The sequence below is a fragment of the Pagrus major genome, chromosome 22 (genome assembly GCF_040436345.1).
Source record: "Pagrus major chromosome 22, Pma_NU_1.0".
Lineage (NCBI taxonomy): Eukaryota > Metazoa > Chordata > Actinopteri > Spariformes > Sparidae > Pagrus > Pagrus major.
In genome coordinates, this window is record NC_133236.1 from 30206715 (window position 1) to 30230539 (window position 23825).

Consider the following 23825-nt stretch of genomic DNA (forward strand, 5'->3'; position numbering starts at 1 on the left):
TCCAGATTGTGTTCAGTCTGTCTTGTCTAGCCTTGTTAGTGATTCACAGGAACACACTTTGACATCAACATGAATCAATTAATACTCATTACCAAAAAACAGATCTAAACATATTATTAGACAGTTGAGTGTATTCTCAATCAGGAAGTATTTGGTCCATTTAAGTCTACGGCTCTTTAAAGTTTCCTGCGTGGCCCTTCTGGATTTGTTTGCCATGTCTGCTCTGGTCCTTTCCTGTCTCATGACTCCATGAGCTTGAACTTTACCTCAGCCTGCCATCATCTGCATCTGGGTCTGTGAAAGCAGTGTGAGCTGCAGAGGACTGTAAGGCCCAATCCCATTTACAAATTATACCCCTACCCCTTGTTTTCAAGTGCCCCAGTGCCCCTCAGAACAGAGTGAGTGAGGGAGTTGTTGAAATCAGACAAACCTTCTGGACCCTCATACGCCATCAGTTGTCGTTGATGATGTTTATGTGACAACCGGACATTAACAATACGGTGTCTTCAGCTGTGGGGATTTCTCTTGCCATTTCGTTTGCTATTTAAATGATGGAGATAGAAAAACATGGATGCTCACAATTTGTTCACAACTTCAATCAATCAAGTCATGAAATAAAAAAATAAACTGCTTCATTACCTGGTCACTAGCGGTGCTTTATAAGCTAACATTAACAACCTGTGATCCTATCCAGCCAGTCTGCACTGATATTAGAGGAGCGGTACCAAGAGCAGCAACTTCTGTTTGGACCTCTGATTGGAGGGCCATGTAGCCTGAACACTTCGCCATACCACTCTATCCCAACAAGAATCAGTACACCCTACCTTAGCCTTATGAAGAGGTACCATCGTCAGCCTTTAGTAATTCTGATCTGAGCCTTTTGTTTATCATCACTGGAGGCTGTATCACAATGTTGTTACAACAATTATTAGTATTTAGTAATGTGAATGTCATCATCATCATCATCATTATCTTCCGCTTTGTTCGGGGTCGGGTCGCGGTGGCAGCAGGCTCAGTAGGGAGCTCCAGACCTCCTTCTCCCCAGCGACACTTTCCAGCTCCTCCGGGAGGATCCCGGGGCGTTCCCAGGCCAGATGAGATCTCTACAGCGGGTTCTGGGTCTGCCCCGGGGTCTCCTCCCAGTTGGACGTGCCCAGAAAACTTCCATGGGGAGGCGCCCGGGAGGCATCCTGATCAGATTCCCAAACCACCTCAACTGGCTCCTCTCGACGCGAAGGAGCAGCGGCTCTACTCCGAGCTCCCTCCAGATGTCTGAGCTCCTCACCCTATCCCTAAGGCTGAGCCCAGCCACCCTACAGAGGAAACTCATTTCAGCCGCTTGTATCCGCGATCTCGTTCTTTCGGTCACTACCCACAGCTCGTAAATCGAGAGCTTCGCCTTGCGGCTCAGCTCCCTCTTCACCACGACAGCCCGGTACAACACCTGCAATACTGCAAACGCTGCACCAAGCCGTCTGTCCACCTCATGCTCCATTCTCCCATCACTCGTGAACAAGACCCCAAGACACTTAAACTACTTTGCTTGGGTCAGGAGCTCACTCCCCAACCGGAGGGGGCAATCCAATGTTTTCCGGCAGAGAACCATGGCCTCAGACTTAGAGGTGCTGACCCTCATCCCGACCGCTTCACACTCGGCTGCGAACCGCCCCACTGCCTGCTGGAGGTCACAGGCTGAGGAAGGCAACAGAACCACGTCATCCGCAAAAAGCAAAGACGCAATTCTGAGGTCCCCATACCGGACACTCTCCTCACCACGGCTGCGCCTTGAGATCCTGTCCATGAATATCACAAACAGGATCGGAGACAAGGGGCAGCCCTGGCGGAGTCCAACACCCACTGGAAACGTATTCGAATTTGTGCTGAGTATATGGACACAACTCTCACTTTGGTCGTACAAGGACTGGATAGCTCGTACCAATGGCCCCGGTACCCTATACTCCCTTAGTACCCCCCACAGTACTCCCTGGGGGACCCGGTCGTAGGCCTTCTCCAAGTCTACAAAACACATGAAGACTGGATGGGCAAACATTCACATTCATGGGCACATTCAACATATCCATGGTTTGCAGAAACAACATTCAGCAAATGATATTTGCTGAATTTACAAGAAAGGAACAAATAATGAAGAATTAGTCAGAGACAGAGTTTCACAAAGTTTATAAAGTGTCTCCAACTCAACAACTCACTAAACCTAAACTTTGTTAAGGGAGTCTGGGGACTTTCTCCACGGGGACAAAGAAGTAGCCTATATTGGTTACTGTTTAGTGTATTTGTAAAATGTGACATGTTTAGCGTCAATAAAATGTTTCTTCTTTCATAAATTGAGTGTAAATGGTGAAATCAGTGTAAACAGTGTGTTCAAACAGCTGCTAAATGTTGGCAGGTCAGACTTTAGCACTTTAGACACAGAAGCAGACAGGCTGGTACAGCCATGCTGCCACAAACTGACACTTTTTACAAGGAAACAAACAACTTCATGTCCAGATCTGTAACCTGAAATTATATTGAAAATATTGTAGTTTTCTTCTCGACTGTGACCTCAATGTAAAGTGTAACAACAAGCGGGGGTAAAAAATAAAACTGATGGTGTTTCTTCTTTCAATCAGATCAAAAACACAGAGGGAAACAAAAGAGCTCTGCTGTGAGTTACTGTGTTAAAAAAGAAAATTATGAAAATGAAAGTAAAAAGGACTGTATTGCCATTATTGATGATTATATGAATAACTATTTATACGCCCAGTCCAAGCTTCATATTTAGTGCTGGACTTTGTTCCAGTTCAGTCTGTCTGATCACCGTACTGTCGGGTCGTTAAGAGACTGTGAGCTCATTGTTTCAGTGGAGGACTGAGGACAGTCTGTGTGCCTTCCTGAAGACGGTGAGCATGTTTTTATTATACTATAGTATGCCTAATGTTATTCTTATCTCACTTTATGAATTATGGTATATTTACATGGCTTGTCGCTGTTCCTTTATAATATCTGTCTAACTGCAGCTGTATCCGTAATGAATTAATAATTCTATCTGCATACATATATTTTTATTATTGTGTTACCGACAAGATTTCATCATAATGTTTATATTTATAGTTTCCAGAAGTGTAAGTATTTGTTTGAATGTGCTGGTGGAGCACATTGGAATTTGAATAAGTCTGTACTTGATTATTTCTCGTATCATTTATTGTTCCAAAAGCTGCTTCAAGTTTGTGAAATTATTCCTACTCGTAAAACTTATGACCGCAATTTATGAAAAATTATTTTGTCATACTAATAAGCACAAAACGTATCTGCTGCAGTCAGAGATGTTGTTTCTCTGATTCATTTAAACACTTATGAAAGTTGCATTAAAATCAAATGTATTTCCTCATACCAGTATTTTGTGCTCTATGTTGATACATTTGGTCAGAAAGTCTCTGTAGTTAATAACCAGACACTTGTTGGTGTGTTTGTGCTGATCTCTGGCTGCACTCACTGCTGACTGCTTTTCTACTGAAGTGTCCAGTCAGCAAAAACTAAGGAATTAATTCAAACATGAGCTCAGAGTTTAACTGTAAATGTTATTGTTTTATTCTGCAGCGATGGGAGCAGACGAGTCCAAACCTGAGCCACAGCGTAAGATTATTTAAAAATCTCACATTGTTTCATGATGACAGTATGTTTTTATGATCTCCTGTGTTTTCTGAACATGATCATGTATTTTTCAGTTCTCAGTGAACCATGGAGGACGATAAACTGGGGGTGAGTGTGTCTGCAGCTGCAGTGTGACAGTTTTCAACAAAATCTTTCACAGCACAAGTTAACTTGTAGTGATGGAGTACTGTTCATGTCCTCATGAGAGGACGTCCTGATAAACTTCACAGGTAATTCAGTTTGTTGAAGATGTTACATAGTGTGGGAGTGTCCTTACACAATGTGGGAGTGTCCTTACATACTGTGGGAGTGTCCATTCAGAGCATGGGAGTGTCCTTACACAGTGTGGGAGTGTCCTTACACAGTGTGGGGGTGCCCTTACATAATGTGGGAGTGTCCTTACACTGTATGGGAGTGTCCTTACACAATGTGGGAGTGTCCTTACGGTGTGTGGGAGTGTCCGTACACAGTATGGGCGTGTCCTTACAGCGCGTGGGAGTGACCTTACACTGTGTGGGGGTGTCCTTACATAGTGTGGGAGTGTCCTTACATAGTGTGGGAGTGTCCTTACATAATGTGGGAGTGTCCTTACATAATGTGGGAGTGTCCTTACATAATGTGGGAGTGTCCTTACACGCTGCGAGTGTCCTTACAACGTGTGGGAGTGTCCTGTCACGCTGTGAGTGTCTTTACAGTGTGTGGGAGTGTCCTTACAGCGTGTGGGAGTGACCTTACAGGGTGTGGGAGTGCCCTTACATCGTGTGGGAGTGTCCTTACACTGTGTGGGAGTGTCCTTACATAGTATGGGCGTGTCCTTACAGCGTGTGGGAGTGTCCTTTCAGAGTGTGGGAGTGTCCTTACAGAGTCGTTAATGACAGCGTGAGCTCTTTTTCAGAGTCATTAGGGCCACTTGTGGGTCGTTGGTCCAACCTGTCCTTCATGTGGGTTTCTAAGGCCAGGTGAGCCCAGGTGTGAATGGTTGTTAAGCTGTCTGGAGAGAACTCAGTGCTGTATTGTAGGTGGTTGATAAGTAATGTCTTAGTCCTCCTCCTCTGTTCACAGACGGTCGTTCCAGTTTGACATAGATGGATTCTTTTACTCCTCTTTCAAACCGTCTGTCTTCTCTGGACAAGATGTTTACATTGTTGTCCTCAGAGGAATGATTTTCCGTAAGTGGACAGCAGAGTCTGGACCTGAGGAGTTGGCCCTCCTGTGTTGTGCCATTCATTTATGAAAAAGTTGTTTTGTCTCCCCAATGTACAAATCTGTGCAGTCCTGCTGCATTGAACAGCATCAACTACATTCACTGTTGTGTGACATCTGGTTATCAAACAGAGAATGAAACTCTGCCTAACATCACACTTTACTGTAATGTTTCCCTCCCTGAGCAGAGACAAAGAGAAGGATCTTCAGTATGTGAAGAACTACAAACCTCAGACTGAAGGTCAGCAGCTCAGGATTCTTCTTCATGGACCAGCTGGAGCTGGAAAGTCCAGTTTCATCAACTCTGTCCAGAGTATCTTACGAGGCAGACTGTATGTGCAGGCTTTGGTGGACAGAATCTCTTCTTCATCTTTCACCAGAAAGGTATGAAGACTGTTTGACACCCCAGATTCATCATCTCATAATAAAACTTGAGTCTGGTTGTGTTTATGCAACTAAAACTTCGGTGTCTGGTGTTAAAGTCACACACTTCATATGACCAGATTGTCATTTGTATGACCACCTGAGGCCGGCAGTCAGGAAACACAGTGTGGCAGACGACCAGTCACAGGATTATATTATTATATTATTATTATATTGATCATATTAGCTGCCGTTTTCTTCTTATGATCTTCACAGTTCAGAACCTACAAGATCCCAAAAGAAGGCCAACAGTCCTTTTACCCTTTTGTCTTCAACGACATCATGGGCCTGGAAATAAGCAGAGGTGTCCATGTGGACGACATCAAACTGACTCTGAGGGGACACGTGAAGGACGGTTACAAGGTACAGCTGCTGCGGACTTTGCAGATTGTTTGTTCCTCACAATTAGTTAACGTGGTCCTTACAGGTATTCAAACATATTGCAGCTGCCAATTTACTGGATTTAAATTTGTTTTCCAGTTCGATCCTGAATCAAAGTTGTCAGAGAAAGATGGATTTTATAACAGATCTCCAAGTTCCAACGACAAAGTTCACGTTCTGGTTTGTGTCATTGATGCCAGCACATTGTTTCCAATGAAAGATGAAACTGTGAAGAAGATTCGGGACGTCAGGATGGAAGCCAGTGATCTGGGTGAGAACAGGAGTCTGTTTTTAATTGATCACACTGTCAAACAGTCGTGAAGCAGCAGCTGTGGTTTGAATTCATGTCAGTTACAGTTTTCTGTTATCTTGCAGAGATTCCTCAAGTGGCCATTTTCACCAAAGTTGATGAAGTCTGTCCTGAAATCAAAGCAGATTTAAAGAATGTCTACAAGGTCCAGTCTCTGAAGAGCAAGGTATGTTTAATTAGTAATATTAAGAATTATGACCAATTCTAATAACTGATCTGATACCAGTGACCTGTTCCTCACTCTGAGTCTAATTATCATTTCTAGGATTTTTTTTTTTTTTTTGACAGAGGAGTGGCTTTGATGCTTCTTCTTAATGAGCATGACATTTGAGAGAGCTGAGAGTGTTGCAAACTCTGTATAATGTTAATATTAACCAAAAATGTAAAATTACACAATATTGCATATTATTCCTACTTCTTTACCATTACTTACTATGTCAGTATTGAGGTACAGTTACATTCATAAGTTTACAGACATATCAACCCTAAAAATCTGTTATTGGGAATTGAGAGGAAGTTTCAGAGACCTGAGACACTTTGAATGTAGTCAAACAACAACATTTAGTTTGGTAGCTCTCAGAGACCAGCAGCAATATAAAAGTACAACAAAACAAGTGAAAAACAAGATGAATAAATGAGAAGAATAAACAAATATATAAGAAATGAGGTATTACCCTCTATTCACAGTATGTGTTGTAAATATGTAAGGCACTTGGATGAGGCTGTAAACGGTGACAGTTCAGTGCAGTGTAATAAAAGTGTTTATGTTTTTCAGAGGGAGGTGTTGGGGGTTAATGGAGGCTACAGCTCTGGGGAAGAAGCTGGCGATAAAAATACCCAACAACCCATAAACTGTGCGCACTAGAGACTTCTGCTGACTGAGCCAGCTAACTGCTGGTTTAGCGCCCGGCAAACTTGAATGGGGAAAAATAATTTAATCTTGCGGCTCTTCTATCCATCCATCCATCCATTATCTTCCGCTTATCCGGGGTCGGGTCGTGGAGGCAGCAGGCTTAGAAAGGTATTCCAGACCTCCTTTTCCCCAGTGGCTGCTGGAGGTCACCAACAAAACCACTTCATCTGCAAAGAGCAGCGACGCGGCTCTTCTAGACTTTCCAAACTGTATCATTTTTGTTACCACAGGCTGAACATATTCACATGTTTTGTTCTCTAACATAAACTCCATCATTAAATGTCCACAGTTTAATTATAAAGCTCTTCATGTGTTAAAAACAGTTAGCGGTTGCTAACAAGTGTCTAAATGAGACTACAGAGGTTGTCGGGACATTGAACGTCCTCACAGCGAACACGGAGACTCATCTGCTCACTAGTCCGTCTTTACAGGCCACTTTAGTTACACACTGTTCTGACTCTGACTTTACAACTCGTACATTGATCCGTTTATTAAGATGTCATGTTTTGTTTTGTTTAAACTCAGATGGAGCAGTTCAGTGCGTACGTGGGGATTCCCATGAACTGCATCTTCCCTGTGAGGAACTACCACGAAGAAATCAACCTCAAAAGTGACGTCGACTCGCTGATCCTGAGCGCCCTGAAACACATCATACGTTTTGGAGATGACTACCACAACTTAAAGAAGAGTTCTGACATGCCAATGAATTTCAGCACAGAATAAAAAGGCTGCATTCAGTGATGCCAAAATAATAAGTGACCTCACGTCTCCTGTGTCTCGGCCAAAGGAGCTGCATTTGATGCTCACTGACGGCCCTGACAATGTTCGATGGCCGACCGGCGGCTCGATGTGTCAGAGTCTTAAGATTCAAGATTAATTTAATTGTCATTATGTAACACAAGATTGTATAATGAAGTTACTGATGTAATTCCCAAAGCTACACACACACACAAAACAAAAAACTATACAGGATAATTAACTAATAATAATCAAGTCAGGAAAATAAACTTTTCATGGTGGAGTGTTGAGGACATATAGAGTCCACTTTAAGTGACTCTGGATTATGAATCATTAAAGTGGGTAGAGCGCAAAGAAAAGGAAAAATAGGAGATGTGATAGTGTTGAGTCGCCCAGAGTCGAGCTGTCGCCTGAGCTGTAATTTAATTTATTCAGCTGTGTTTGCAGGATGTAGCTGAGCTGAAAATGTTGATCTTCCTGAAACATGTTCGTCAGGTCAGATGATGTTTATGATGTCAGTCATTAACTTTGTCGTCTGTTTGTCTTTTACTGGTTTCAGAGTTCATAGTCCTGTTCAGTGCCCGTCATTAAAAACACAGCTGTTAAACTAAACAGCATCATAACTTTACACTAATGGCCCATTACACATTCTCTCTATTATTATTAATTATTATTAGCTAGAGGGGTTTCAAAGTATTAGATTATTAGCCTTCTGGTATGTCCATCAGAGTGTGGGTTAGATGGAGCAATTCTGTATCTGCTCCATTTCATGTATATAATATATATATATATATATATATATATATATATATATATATATATATATGTGTGTGTGTATGTATATATATATATAGTATAATCTGTCTCCTACTGAGTTTAATGTGTAATTGTAACAGTTGTGTTGGTGTATCACAGGAGTATGAATCACGTTATGTCTGCTGCAACCTGCCATCTCACCGAACCGTATAATAGACCGCCGCTCCACCGTGTCACTACCTATGTTTCAATAAAGCATATTGAAGAATATCGCATTAGAAATTTTATGGAAACAGCAAAATAGAAATAAAAACCTGAGGACTTCTCTCCATTTTGTCTCCTGGCTTGTTTACCTCGAGCCTCGGCACCGCGTCACCCTCCAACCAAGTTACGCTTTACGTCGCCCAGTTCATTCAATTAAAACTGTTTATTAAACGCACCAGATTCACATTTTGATCTTTTTGATTTTTTGGGATTTTTGGTGAACTTTCAAAAGTTTGCTTAAAATTCACTTGACATTTGATAGAAACATGGCTACCGTCTCGTCTGGCCTCGCCTACTCACAAAAACAAAACAGTCTCAGGTGACCAAAGAACAAACATTTTTAAAATAAAGGCACCAAAACTACTTGGTTCAGTAGCAGCAGAAGGAAAAGATCTTGGTTTCACTCAAAATAACAACTTGTGAATCGTCCGTCCTCCTGTCACTGTCACACATGTGAGTCAAACCGTCCTGTTGTGGATCAGTGGTTCTGTTACACACTGTGTTGTGTGACTGGGCTGATTGATGAGGTGTGTTGTGTTCAGCAGGTTCAGTGGCTGTAAACAAGTCTCCCTCACTCTGTGTCGACAGTGTTGTTAATAATCAACTGTTCATATCTTAATAACTTTGTGGAGCAGAAGTTCAGTGATTTCATCACTATGTGTAATAAAGAACTAAGAACTAATCAATCACAACAGAAATGGATTGAGATGAAATCTTTTACAGTTTTGTATCCTGGCAGCTGCTGCCGAGTGAAATTGAGGAATAAAAGCTCAAACACAGTTTCTGTCTTTGTCTCTTATTCAAAATGGATCTTTATTGGAACCCCCCAAAACACAGATGATAATAATAATATCTGTTAAAAACAAATGTTTCCTGGAATATGTTTATCATACAGATCTTGTTCTCGCTGGTACAAACTGTCCCCACGCTGCAAAAAATAAAATCTAAGTAAGAAAACCTTGAAGAGAGGCAACGTGCTGCCAAGATCTTTCTTCATGCAAGTTCTGCTCGTGGGCAGAGACTCATCCTCCAGTTTGGTGGAAATCCGATCTGCAGTTTTTGTGAAATCCTGCTGACAAACCAACCAACAAATGGACACAGGTGATAACACAACCTCCTCAACATTAATGAATCAATCGATTACAAATGGAAAGTCAGTAAATATAACTGAAAATTAAATGGAAACATGAATAAATAGGGGAATTAATAAAAAGGTAAATAAATACAGAACAAAAATATACATTTTGTCACATTTATAACTTAATTATATTTTTTGATCTTGGCAGTTTCAGTCTCCATGATTGAGTATCTGTGCTTTTACAAGGAAACAAACAACTTACTGTTTTCATTTAATGCTGAATTTACAAGAAGGAGACAAAGATTCAGAGTCTGTCAGAGACAGAGTTTCACTACGTTAGAAAGTTTGTTTTAACTCAACAACTCTTAAAATCACCACATTTGTTAAGGGAGTCTGGTGATGTTGTGGTTCAGTGATTGGATCAGTTGAAACAGACAGTGTGTTATCCATCTGCCTTGTTGTTGTTGCTGTTGTTGTTGTACTTCTTTTTCTTCTTCTTCTTCTTCTTCTTCTTGAGGAGCCGGTCCTTCAGTGGGTCCAGGACACATGTGCGAACACCTCTGGATGTGTCCTCATTCCCACCTGTCCTCAGAGCTGTGATCAGATCCTCAGGTGGATGTTGACACCAGGTGTGAACATCCTCTCAGTGAGACGTGACGTGTTTGGATCCTACTGAATAAATCAAGATGTTTTCATGAGCAGCAACCTGATCAGATCATCAACACAGATTATATTCTGGAGGCTGGAGGATGAGCACATTTATGTCGTGGTGCTGATGACCCGTCTGGTGAACAGTGTCGTCCCAGAACATCAGTGTGACCCGGATTCTGAGCAGCTCTGAGCGTCGTGTCTTCATCACAGTGTTTCTGAGAGCTGCTGCTGCTTCCTGACCCAGTTTCCCTGCTCGACTTGACTGGGTTGTTTCCAGTGCTGCTGTGGGAGGTTCCACTGGGTCCCCTTCACACACACACACACACACACACACACACACACACACACACACACACACACACGCTCTCTCATCACACTCTCGTTTTTGTTCTGCTGTGTTTGTTGGACACAAGTGGACTGAGGTTGCCGGTTCGATGACTCGTGACCTTGAACTCGAGCGTTAGCGTCGCTCTTCATCAGGAATCTGCATTATTAATGTTTCACACCGACTCATCAAAGCACTGAAGCTCATGTTTATTGCAGTTCATTACAAACCCAGCGGTGGGCGATGTTGTTCAGTCAGAGGCGACGGACCCACCCAGTGCATCATGGGACCGCCAGTGGACGGCTAACAACAACAACAACAACAACAACAACAATAACTCTGTTTTCAACATTAAAAATGGAGACAGACGACACTCAGCGATGGATTTACACGTCTGTTTTCTTAAAGGAGCAGTCTGTAGCTTTGGAGAAGAAATGTTGTGTTTCTTCACAGTAAATGTAATAATTTCACCAAAATCCTTAAACTAATGTATTAAAACCACTTTTTACTGCTGAAAGTGAAACATTCCTGTATCTATAACACATTACACTGAACACCTCATCCTCCTCCTCTTCCTCCTCCTCTTCCTCCTCCTCTTCCTCTTCTTCCTCCTCCTCTTCCTCCTCCTCCTCCTCCTCCTCCTCCTCCTCTTCCTCCTCCTCCTCCTCCTCCTCGTCATCAGGAAAACGACCGTGAACAGGTGGAAAATTCAGGCCGGGCTTGTTGTTGTGCGGCGGCGCCCCCTAGCAGCTGTATTAGTTATTACAGCTGTAAAGGGAAGTGAGAGGAAACAGTAAGTGGTGAGAAGCAACATGGTGGATCAGGGACAGTGGACTGATTCAGGGAAGCTAAGCTAACAGTGTTAGCGAGGTCATCTTAGTGACGTCCTCTCAGATCAGTTTGTGATCTCCGGGCTTCAGGACACTTTTCCAGCTGTTCCTGGTTGTTGTCCTGAGGAGGACGGCTGGTGTCAGTGTGACGGGTCATACGTACAGGAATGTTTCACTTCTGGCAGTAATAAAGATATTAATGCGTTACTTTGAGGATTTTGGTGAAATTATTACATTTACTGTCAAGAAAGGTGACACAACCCAACCCTGTCGTCTTATTCAACATCACATGTGACGTGCTAAGCTGCATGTTGGACTTAAAGGAGCACTCTGTAGATTTAAAATGCAGAATTTAAATATCTACAATATGAATGAGGTAATAATACAAACTGGTTTCCATCAGTGAGGAAACCAGCTGTTCTCAGAGGACAACAAGGTCCCAGAACACTGCTGAAGCTGGACAGGTGGCAGGGTCCGCCACATATAAACACAGTAAAACAGTGTAAAGTGTGTTGTCCTTTAAGGTCAGTTTGTTTATTCAGTCGATGAGGATCTTTCTCTGCTCATTAAACTACAGACTGCTCCTTTAATGATGCAGTTCAAAATCATGTCGTCATAAACAAACATGTCTGTTGTGGTAACATTTGATTGATGGATGAACGTGTTGATCTGATCAATAAGTGAACTGACAGAAAATTAAACAGCAACTATTTTCATCATCAGTTCAGTTAATTGTTGTGTTTTTGTCGTCGCTATGAAAAATAATGAATATTTTTAGTTTTTGACTTTTGGTTTTATGTTTGGAAAACTGAGGGGCAGTTTTTACTCTTTTATTTACTAATTACTAACAGTATCTGTAAATAAAGTGTAAACATTAACAATGATGAAACAATATTAAATGAAGGAAACAAAAACAAAGTATACAGAATAAAAATAGGATAAATAGGGACGAGATGTGTTTATACTGTTTACTATCTTTACATGTAAACACAGAATTACAGAATATAAAGGCAACAAGAGTTTATTGTTGTTGTGCAAAGGAAATACATATAAAATAATATAAATATGAACATATATATGCATGTACATGTTTACATATGGACCATAGTGTTGTTGTGGGTGACACAAGTTTCCTCCAGCGGCTCCGGACATGTGCACCTGAGGCGTCAGGCCCGGCGTGTTCCCGGGAGACCTGCCGCCGGAGGAGGCGAAGCAGCGGGGAGAGAGGCGCTGACAGGCCGGGCTGCGGCTCCACTGTGACCGGCATGGAGACACGGAGGCTCGGCGGGCAGAGAGTGACACACGTCGGCAGCAGCGAAGGAGCTGCTGGACCTCCTCTTCCTCCTCCATCATCATCATCATCATCATCCCACCACACACCTCCGCCGTTCAGACTGTTCATCCAGCAGCAGCGGCGGCAAACCCACAACAACAACAACAACAACAACAACAACAACAACAACAACAACAACAACAGCCAGCAGGGGAGAGGAGAGAGCAGCGGGAGCCGACAGCATCATGGAGGGGCAGAAACCCTCCTCCCGGCGGGGAACAGCCGAGCGGAGCATCAGCAGCTGAACACCAGCGAGGAGGAGCAGGAGGAGGAGGAGCAGGAGGAGGAGCAGGAGGAGGAGCAGGAGGAGGAGGAGCAGGAGGAGGAGCAGGAGGAGGAGGAGGAGGAGGAAGAGGAGGAGGAGCAGGAGGAGGAGGAGGAGGAGGAAGAGGAGGAGGAGGAGGAGCAGGAGGAGGAGGAGGAGGAGCAGGAGGAGGAGGAGGAGGAGGAGCAGGAGGAGGAGCGGATGGATGCCAGTCTGCGATCAGCCGCCAACAGCACCAACAACAACCCTCCTCCGACCAGCTCCGGGTTTAATCATTATTATGGGGCTGGAGGAGGAGGAGGGCCCAGCTTCGATCAACATGGCGGACAACAAAGCGCAGGGACGGGGGTAACGGCGGCGCGCTCGGCACACGGCACCATGGATCAGGTTCAGAACTCCCACGAAGGCTACAACAACAACAGCCCGTATAACCACTACCCGAACTATCGACCCGGCTACGGGAACAGTGGATATGGCGGCATGATGAGCCCCTCGCGCCCGGGGAACAGCCTGCTGGGCCCGGCCGCGGCTAACCACAGCAAAGCGGCTATGGCTGCTACCAGCTCCCCGGCTGGAGGAGGAGCTGGCGGCGGCAACAACGGAGGGTTTCAGCGGTTTCCCGGACAGAGTCAGCAGCAGCTGCACCCTTCCGGAGCCACGCCGACTTTAAACCAGCTGTTGACGTCTCCGAGCACGATGATGCGGGGTTATGGAAGCGGATATCCAGATTATAATAATCCTCCCGCACAGCAGCAGCCGAGCATGGGGCTGGCGAAAGACATGGGCTCCCAGTACGGCTCGGCTGCTCACGGCTGGGGAGGGCAACAAAGAAACCACCCGGCCATGAGCCCGGGGAGCACCGGGCAGGGCAGCGGCCGGTCCCAGGTGAATACTGCTTTATTAAAGTACCGTCCGCCGCTGCGAGCTGCTGATAAACTAGGCTGACTAATGACAGACAGACGGTTTGTGACAGCTAACCTACGTTAGCCGCTGTGCTAACACGTCAGTTAGCTGGTAAGCTAGGTGTGTTTTTTTTTTAGCTCCACTGCAGATAGACGTCATTTATGCAACATGACTCACACGTCTGAGTATTTTAACAATACCGTATATAAAGATTCTTCCTTAATGTGTTAGTTGCGTATTCAGCATTAAATAACAGCCGTACGAGCTGACAGTTGTGAGTAAAGTCAGTGTTTCTGTTCCGTGTCCAAGGTGACTCCGTTTTTAGCTTGCTAGGCTAAGCTAGCGTTAGCATTTTAGCTGCTGTTGACGGAGCCGAACAGGCCTGAAGAGTGTGTGTCTGTGTGTGTGTGTGTGTGTGTGTGTGTGTGTGTGTGTGTGTGTGTGTGTGTGTGTGTGTGGCTCGTTCACTGTGGTGTGTACATTAAACACACTGTGGTTGTGTTTGGGGGTTATTTGGTGACAGACAGTCGGGGAACATGCTAACAGCTAACGGGACTGTTAGCTGTTAGCTGGCAGCTCCTCTGACAGCTCCGTTCACATCTGACATCATCTAATTGCCTCACATGTGCTAATTATCTGTCCTGAGTCAGCGGAGGCGCCACCGGTCGGTCGTCTCCACAGCTCCAGGTCGCCTCCCTGTCACGCTAACTAACAGACCGCCGGGTGGAGAGGGTCAGCGGGTCTGAGCGGTGTGTGTCGCTCCTCTCTGCCCGTGATCCGGCCTCCACTTCAGGCTGGCAGGGAGCCCGTGATGGCCCCATCTCCACACCGGAGCCCTGACCTTCACATGCAGATTAGCCATGTGGCCATCACCGACGGCACAACACCGGAGCCACATGTCCGCCCTGCTCCTCCAGCTGCCCTGCACCGCGGCCCCGGCCTGCTGGAGGCCTCTGCCCCGCTGCGGCCCCCCTGTCACCGGCCGGTCATCCCTCCTTCATGTCGGGGACAGCTGACCGTCACCACCGCTGTCTGAGTGTCTGAGTGCACCGTGGAGGCGTTTTACTGCTTTAAACATCAGACACATAAAGACAGAGACACGTTGTGATGTTCAGATAAATCATGTTGGGACCAGAGAGAGAAAAGCACCTGTGGAGGCTCATTACTGAAGAGAGAAACATTAAACTGAGCTGGATGAAGAAATATTTCCATTGTAAGTCAAAATTATGAGATAAAAAGACGAACTTATTTCCTTTAATCGAGGCTAAAATACCATCAGCTGTTTGTCTCCTTCATTGTGAAAGTAATGATCCTTATATCTTCGCAGTGTTGACATCGAGGTGTGAGTCCTCCAGCTTTGAAGCTTTGAGGAGATTTAAAAATATTAAGAGAGATTGTTCCTCACAATAATATTATATTTAATACAGTTAACTTGTTTTATCATCAGTTAATCTGATGATCGTTGACTCTTTGGTTCAGAGTTTAAAACAGACAGTTTCCATCACAGTGGTTTGATAAGAGTCTCAGGAAACATCAGTTTCAGGAAACAGAAGCTTGTAAATGCATCAGAACCAATCCTGTGTATTTCCCACTGAGCTGAAGGTTTCTGGTCCTGATGATGTGACGTGTGTTTGGATCCGGACCAAACAAACAGGAGAAGTTCTGTAAGTCAGGACGTCTCTGCAGCTCGTCATCATTTCAGTTAAATCTCAGTTCATATTAAACATGTTTATCACTCGTATCCGGTACGATGACCCTCAAACAAATGAAAACAACGTTTCTGGTTGAACAAACGCTGTATTATAACTTTACTTTGGATATAAACGTAAAATAAATGTCTATAAATAACATTAATACAGAAGGATTCAATGCTGTAGATAAACAAATGTACACGGTGACACCTCACGTCGCTGCAGCTTTAAAGAAGATTATTAAATATCATTACATCAACGATATATATCAACGACCAACAGCCCAAAAATATTCAGTTAAAACCGAGAAAAACATCAAGTTCAACCATCAGAGCGTTTTGCTTTATTACTTTAAATATGACTTCAGTGATTAACGATGAAAATAGTCGTGGATTCATTTTCTTTAGTTTTAATAATCAGATAATCGATTAATTGTTGCAGCTCGACAGGAGGTCTGATAAAGGAAAACTCCAGACATCACGTTTAGTCACAGAACGGACTATAAATATAAATATAAATATGAATGATAAATATAAATATAAAAGATAAATATAAATCCTCGACGCTCTGTGACAAACATCCAGTGCTTTTCATTTAGTTTATCCCCAAAATAAGAAATACTTTTGTTTTTGTAATTACCATTTGTATCCACAAAAAACACTTTCTTCTTCTTATTATTATTATTGTTGTTGTTGTTGTTGTTTCCCTGAATTGTTGACCTGTTTCCCAGATGAAGAATTTAAATGTGTCCTTGCTGGTTTTGCAGGATGTGATGAAAATACAAACATTTTTAATGAGTTATATTTGTGGATATTAATGTTACTTCCTGTTACATCACAGCTGAAGTTATTGGTTATTTAATGGATTAGTTGATCGACAGATAATCATCGTTCATTTAATCCCTTGAGTCAATTATTGTTCTGTTTCATAATGACACGTCTTTGGACCCACAGAAAATGTCTTTAATTTATAAAAAAGTATATTAAAGAGCTGATAAAACAAGTTATTCCTCCTACTGATAAGAAATCAAATAAAATAAACAGCCTCGTTTATATCGTCATATTGATGAATTATTAGTATTTAGTGAAAGAAATCAAATATCCTTTAACATCTCCTCTTTCTAACAAATCCTCACGTCTACAGTTTGATTTATTGAACGTAATCAAACTCCAGTCAGCTACTTCCAGCTGCTCACATCTGGATTATTGATCCCGTGTTTTCCAGCCCGATCGTCTCTGACAGCATCCAGCGCTGTGGACGGTTTGTGTTTCCTCGTCTCAGCTGACGGACGGAGACGTGTCCTCCAGAGAGAAGATTAAAGACGAGGATCAAACGTCTGGACGGAGTTTTGTTCCTAAAATCCATCAACGCTTTCTATTTTTAGCCGCAGTCGTCTGAGCAGCAGTGAAACATCTGAGTCACTGCTCACCTACTATTATGTCAGTGTGTCAAATACTGTGTGTGTGTGTGTGTGTGTGTGTGTGAGAATATTAAAGCGTACCCAGGCGTGACTGTTGACTCCAGTCTGAAGTGGCCTCGCAGGCTCACATTGTGTCTGAGTGCTGCTTCAGTTGAATCGGCGCTGACACCAGGAGTTTAGTCTCAGTTGTCAGTTTTTGTTTTTTTGTTGTGGTTCAGTGAAGGCACCACCCGACTCTCACATGATGGTACAGTAGCCTCTGATGTGTTTACTGTCCTCGTCTCACCGGGCGAAAGGCAAACTTGATATTTAACGTTCTACAAGGAGTTTTTAACTGGTTCTGTTAAAGGTCTAGTCCACACGTACACGGGTCCACATGTCCTTCATTGTGCATGTGAAAGAGCGCACTCAAAGACAACAGCGATGCCCTCGAGATGCAGAAATTCTCTCGCCTTTGTTCAATAACAACAACTTCGTTCTCAAAATTGTCCGACCAGCTCTCGTCCAAGACCAGCGGCGTTGGCGGGAGGATGTAGCAACAGCAGCTCGCTTTGTCGTGATTCTGACGCCTCTGTTCCTCAACGCAGTGGGAGAGTAGATCCTCAGTTATACGTAAACATTTGAGAAGGTTGTAACCAGCACTGTTTTGGTTACACTGTTTACGTGTGAATGAAAGAAAAAGCTTTGTTTTTAGAAACACATGTGTATCTCCTCCAGGTGGCGCCCATGGACCCGATGGCGATGAAGCGCTCTCAGCTCTACGGGATGAGCAACAACCCGTACTCCCAGCAGCAGGGGGCGCCGTACTCCGGCCAGCCCTACGGCTCGCCCTCCGCCCACAGATACCCGATGGGAATGCCCGGCAGAGGGCAGATGGGGATGGGAGGGATGCAGTACCCTCAGCAACAGGTAGGAGGCGCTCTGTCCACCACGTTACACACAACCTCATGAGGCCTCTTCTTCGTTGGTGTTTGTATCTCATGATGCTGCGTCCTTTGTGCTGTCTGTCATCAGTTGTTGTAGTTTGTGTATTTTGAGCGCCGCCACCTCGTCACCGTGGACAACAGAACTATTGATGTCATTGCGCCGTGGCTGCCGCGGGCCGGGCTGGGTCAGGCTGGGTCAGGCTGTGTTCTGCTGCAGACTGGGCTGAGGCTATTTCTAGCCTCCAGGCTGCTGGTTTGGGTTTGCTGATGACTGACGCTGCCTCTGATGCGTCACAAACAAAAAGATTAAACAGGTTTTCTGCAGCGTTGGCTGGAATCAGACCGCAGGGACTTTAAATCAGAATAACAACCAAGTGAGATTTTGATTGAACCCAACGTGCCGGGTTTGAATCCAGGACCGGTCTTTGTTTTAACCGACCTCACAGTATTTCTTTGGATGAGGGCAGGATTGTTGCTTCCAGGTTTCCGGTGGTGTTGAGAAGATTTCAGGTGGCGTTGGGAGACTTTATCTCCCTCGTAGATTACTCCCATCACAGTTTTCTTCCCCGGAGGTTTTTTTTTTAGTCCTTCGATTGTCTGATGTCGCCTCGCTCCCCGAAGCCTCTCGCAGAGTAACAGTGACATGATTACATCATTACAGGTTGACAGAGATTTTCCTTTTGTTCAGCCGGAGGGAACTTGTGTCAGTGTTGTCATCTCTGCTCGCTGAGACTCGATGAAGACACGGAGGCAGAGGGAGGAAATGTAATGACTTGTGTGTGAGCGAGGCCCCAGGTGGCCCCGGGACTCCTCCTTTATTAACTCTCTGATTCCACATGAAATTGGACCCGTCAGCTTCCCCCTCTGTGCTCGCAGGCCGATTCTGTTTCAGGAGGTTTTTTCTATCCGACTGCTTAAAAATGTTAAAACAGGCTGTAGGTGTTGGACTGTTTTCATCCTTCACTTTAAAACAGACTGAGTCTCTATCTTCACTCTTTAATCATTCTAGCTGATAAACATATAAATCTAATTATGTTTTTGGCATTTCTTCATTCCTTTGGGCAGAAAACTGTTTTCGTTTTCATTGACCAGGTTTTTTTTAATCATGAACAAAATGGTTGATATTTCTGCAGTTAAATAAAAGACATTTAAATGAGAGATCACAGCCACTTTCCACAGATACGATGTGAACGAGGCGAACCGACATGTCGGCCGAGCTCGAGATTAAAAGTAAAACATGTTAAGAATTCTTCATTAAAACATCTAAAAACGACTCGACCTTTGATCTACATGTTGTTGAGTTGTGTTCTCACATTATCCCAAATATTTCCAACAATGTTCAAACCAAAGTTCACTGAAGGTCGTCTGTCTGTAACTTCCAGGAGAGAGGAGTCGGTGAATGAGACTGAATTTAAGGTGAATAGATCTTTAAAACGTTACCTCGTCTGTTCCTCAGGTGTAAATGGTGATAAAATAAATACGATGATTGTAAATTAAACTCCAGTGTGGTGCTTACTCATGAGTTAAGAAAGACAGAAGAGACAAAGAAACAAGACAAAGACAATCGAGTCCAGATGTGACTGATGGCCTCAGTGTTCGATGCATCTTCTTCTGCTCGTCCTTCTTTATCTTCGTCCTCTTCATCTATTTTCCTCCTTCTTCTTCTTCTTCTCCTCCTTCTCCTCCCTCTTCCTCCAGAGAGGACATCAGTCGAGTCACTGTGGCCCAGGATACGTGTACACACTTAAATTCGCTCTGATTCACACCCGTACTTTGGGCTGTGATCAGATCCCTCAGGGTGGATGGTACCAGGTGTGATCAGATCACTCAGGGTGGATGGTACCAGGTGTGATCAGATCCCTCAGGGTGGATGGTACCAGGTGTGATCAGATCACTTAGGGTGGATGGTACCAGGTGTGATCAGCCTCTCTGTTTTACTGGATCTACTGCTCATATCAAAGCTCTACATTAATGTTCATACCACCTTAAAAAAGGTGCACAGAGCCGCTGAGATGCGCGCCAACACTTCCTCCTCAGAGCGTTCTCCTCCTCTCCTCGGGAATAAAATGCCACAAAATGCAATAAGACGTAACCTCGCTGCAATCTGAGAAAGCTGCAGCCCCTGCTGCATTGACTGCCTTGCTCAAGAGCACCTCCTGCACATACTCACACACTGACTGCTGTCTAATGGACGGCACCAGGCAACAGTAATGGCGCTGTGACATCAGTGTGATGATGTAAGCAGGTGTCAGCCATGATGTGTGCAGTCAGTGTGCATCATCAGTGAACCAGAGGCCACAAACTACAGCTGATCAGCTGATCAATAACAACCTCACTATGAATTGGTGACCTTCTGTTGAAGAGGAACCAGCAGTGTTTCTCTGCTGCGCTCCTGTTTCAGATCGCTGTTAAATGAAAATAAATGAGTAGCTCCTCCCACTGTCACTGTCACCTGGCCACGTCTCTTCGTCCTCGTCACACTCAGTCTGCTGGTGTCTCTTGTGTCCTCAGATGGGTTCTCAGTACAGTCAGCAGCAGCAGAGCGTGGGTGGTTACTGTCAGCCGGGCCAGCCGCCGTACTTCAGCCCCCCGCAGCAGCAGCCCGCCGCCCCGAGCCAGCCACCATACATGCAGCCCCGCCCACTGCCACAACAGGTAGGTGTGACCGAGAGCTTCGCTGAACACAGACACCTGGTGGATTCATTCTGATCGACGCTGATATATTGTGGACAGTCTTTTTATTAAAACGTTTATTATAAGGCCGCTGATGATTGGAACAGTGAGTGGGTCTCTGATCTGTACTGATCTGTCGCTGAGATTTTCTGCACCAGACTGAAACAGGCGGGTGTTTCTGGGGGGAGACGTCTCAGTCGAAGCCTCCAGAGAGTTTAAAGTTTCTGCTGGTGAAGCCGTCAGCTTTTCTTGCATCATCACGAAGCCCCCGAGGCTTCAGCAGGGTCGACACCTCTCTGACGGTGCTGCGAAAAATGTCCTCACGAAATACATTTTGTCTCCGAACATCCTCTTAAAACAAGAAATAAAGTCTGCCACCGGGTCGACTTTATCGCTCTGCTTTTATGTAGAGAGATTAAATTGAATTCAATTATTTGAGGGCAGAAGCTCCAGAGAACAAAATAACTACATTGAGAATAGTTTTTTATTTTAAAAGGAAGATTGAGTTTCTGATGTAACCTCAGAGTAACCAGCAGAATTCAGAGATTATTTTCCTTCAGTATTAACTGGATGAACTTTACAACGTGGCCTCAGCTGTGACTTCAACTTCACTTTTATTGATACGGCATCAAGTGTTTTACAGCAAAAACAAGAAGCGATGGAGGAAAAATCTGTTCACATTATGATTCATAATCCTTCACTGATTCCTACGTGGACGTTGTTGGTAAAGTTGACAGAACGACATGTTTCAGACATACATGGATGAGGATGAACTGTACTACATATTTCTATCGTCTCAGCCCGTAACAAGCACCTGTCTCCCCCTGAAATCGATACTGAACTCACGTCTGTGCAGGAAACCTGAGAGAAAGAGGTTTTTTAAAGTGTTCAGCTCTCAGTACGTCTGCAGCTTCTGACTGAATCTCTTTAGTATCTGTCGTTTGTTCTTTCAAACATCTGCTGTGTTTTACTGTTTCATCGTGTTCACTTTCAGCTGCTTCATGTTTAGTTATTGCTGCTGAAAACACGACGTTTCCTGTGATGCTGCTTCATAATAAAAGCTCTTAAATGACTCAATAACGGGGGGCTTTTACTGTGAAGGAGTTACAGGAAATTAAACGTGTTTGTAGCTGAATTAGTGGAGCCACTTTGTTAGCGGGGATTCCTCGATAGGACTGCGAGGATCGAGACAAGAGCGTTCCCTTACGTCTCGACCTTGTAAACAAAATGATCTAACCACGAGGTGCATGACGAAACCGTTCTGGAGGTTTCTAACCTCTCACACTGTCCTCATCAGCAGACCGAGTGTGTGCTGATGAGGACCAGAACATCTACTCAAACTAAATTTGTCAAACGTCGTCGGTTCCAGTTAGAGTTTAAAATCTAAGTATCTCTGAGTGTTTGAACTTTGTGTCTCGACTCAGGAGGTCCCGCAGGAGGCGTACGGGGGGCGGGGCCAGTCTGCCGCTATGACTCCTGGGAAACCAAACCATGAGGAGTTGAGTCTGAGCCAACAGGAGAGGCCGTCCAGCCTGCCGGTAAGTCTGAGCATCAGAGAACGAGTCGGTGCCGCCATTTTGTTTATCTGACGTCCAAAAACGACATTCAAAGCAGATCTACGTTTGTCACACTTTCAAATAGAAATTCTCTCATTGTTTCACTTTCTTACAAAATGTGTGATTAGATTAAAAACCAATCAGAAATGATAACCTCATCTCAACAACAATCTTCTTCAGGATCTCAGGAAAAAAAAACACTCAGTTTGAGACTCGATACATCAGAAAATCCACCCAAGTGACGCCTCTCGTGTCTCATTGACAAGCTTGGTGATTCACGGAGGATGTGCTGACAGATCTCTTCTTGACCCATAAAATAACTGCTTCACATCACTGATGGGGTGAATGTAAAGTGACAGTCTGGACCAGAACTCCTCAGAGCGACAGATGAGAAAAAGAACAGTTTGGTTCCTCAGATCAAACTTTATTTAAGGTCCTGTTTGATTCATAGAGGCCCATAAAAGTGGTGATATGTTTTGGGATGAAGCAGCTGTGAGTTCCTGACTTCCTGCCCTGGTTCTGATCAGAAATGGTTGAATCCAACAGACGGACCTCTGTTGTATGAAATGAAGAGCAGTTTGTTGTGTCAGGCTCAGCGGTGGTGATTCACAGCTCCCTGCTGTCTGTTGGTTCTCATTGTTCTGCACCGTTCTCGGCGTCATTGTTGTCGATAATGGCGCCGTCCTCTTTTCTCTGAGCTGAACCTGGCAGGTATCACGCTCTGAGCGCCTGACGCTTCCTGCTGGGTCGTCACTGTGTTGGCTGGACCTCACACTGAGACACACAACTGAAGTAACGACCTGTCCTCATGAATGTTGACTGAACTCTAATCTACATTTAAAAGACGTTCAGCTCTGCAAGAACTGATGGTTTCACTGAAAAATTCTTCCTGAGATTTTAAATTCTTAATATGAATAAATTCATCTGTACTGATTTCATCATTTAGTCTGAAATGTTTGTAAAATATCACAAATATTTCTCACAAGTCAGCATTCATTCTAGTTTTATTTTTTTATTATCTTTTAATCTGTTGATTATTTTCTCAATTCATTGTTAAATTAAAACATTGAAAGATAATAGTGAAGCTGTCTCCATTAAACGACCCAGTTTCACTCAAATCACTGAATGAAGTTGTGAAGTTGTGTTTTTGTACAGTCACAAGCAAAACTCTGCTCCGGAGACGTTCTGCTCTTATACATCCACGGCAGCATCATAAAATTAAGAAAGCATTTATTGGGCAAATAATTAATACACTCCCCTGAGTGCACGATGAGTCATCAACATTTTTAATGATTTTTCAGGAAGTTACAAACTCAAAATTAAAAACAACTACATAATGACTTTTTTGACTCTGTTGGGCCTGATACTGAAGAATAGATGAAATGTAAAGCAAGATGTATGTGATTAAAACAGATAACCAGCAGATTTGACTTTATGGGAACTTTGAATACAACAATTAAGAAACGTGTTACAGTCTTAAGTTTGTATGAGGAAAAGGTGAAAGAAGACAGAAATCTGTTAAGAAATTACACATTGAA

The 23825-nt window shown here is 43.9% G+C and overlaps 2 protein-coding genes across 5 annotated transcripts in view; both read left to right on the forward strand.

The window, feature by feature from the left end:
• The first annotated feature begins 2828 nt into the window (after positions 1-2828).
• On the forward strand, positions 2829-9415 carry LOC141018410 (interferon-induced protein 44-like). The gene is made up of 8 exons (XM_073493371.1): positions 2829-2897; positions 3595-3630; positions 3723-3756; positions 5040-5235; positions 5491-5637; positions 5755-5926; positions 6031-6131; positions 7404-9415. The coding sequence occupies exons 2-8, from the start codon at positions 3597-3599 to the stop codon at positions 7599-7601; spliced, it is 882 nt and encodes a 293-aa protein (XP_073349472.1). The 5' UTR covers positions 2829-2897; positions 3595-3596; the 3' UTR covers positions 7602-9415.
• A 3904-nt stretch (positions 9416-13319) lies between these two features.
• The window catches only part of arid1b (AT-rich interactive domain 1B), a 42153-nt gene continuing 31647 nt past the window's right edge, over positions 13320-23825 (forward strand). For 3 of the 4 annotated variants that reach the window (XM_073492318.1, XM_073492319.1, XM_073492321.1), the window contains exons 1-4: positions 13320-14003; positions 17850-18041; positions 20570-20713; positions 22156-22269. In XM_073492318.1, coding sequence (XP_073348419.1) covers positions 13320-14003; positions 17850-18041; positions 20570-20713; positions 22156-22269 — 1134 coding nt within the window. Of the gene's footprint in view, positions 14004-14787; positions 15235-17849; positions 18042-20569; positions 20714-22155; positions 22270-23825 lie in introns of those variants that run through there. The other variant, XM_073492322.1, reaches the window with a different exon arrangement.

Excerpts from the sequence above, each read along its gene's own strand:
- LOC141018410 (XM_073493371.1), top strand. The coding sequence starts at position 3,597 with ATGGGAGCAGACGAGTCCAAACCTGAGCCACAGC. Across the intron at positions 3,757-5,039 it reads TGGAGGACGATAAACTGGGG|AGACAAAGAGAAGGATCTTC; the intron begins GTGAGTGTGTCT and ends CTCCCTGAGCAG. Across the intron at positions 5,927-6,030 it reads GATGGAAGCCAGTGATCTGG|AGATTCCTCAAGTGGCCATT; the intron begins GTGAGAACAGGA and ends GTTATCTTGCAG.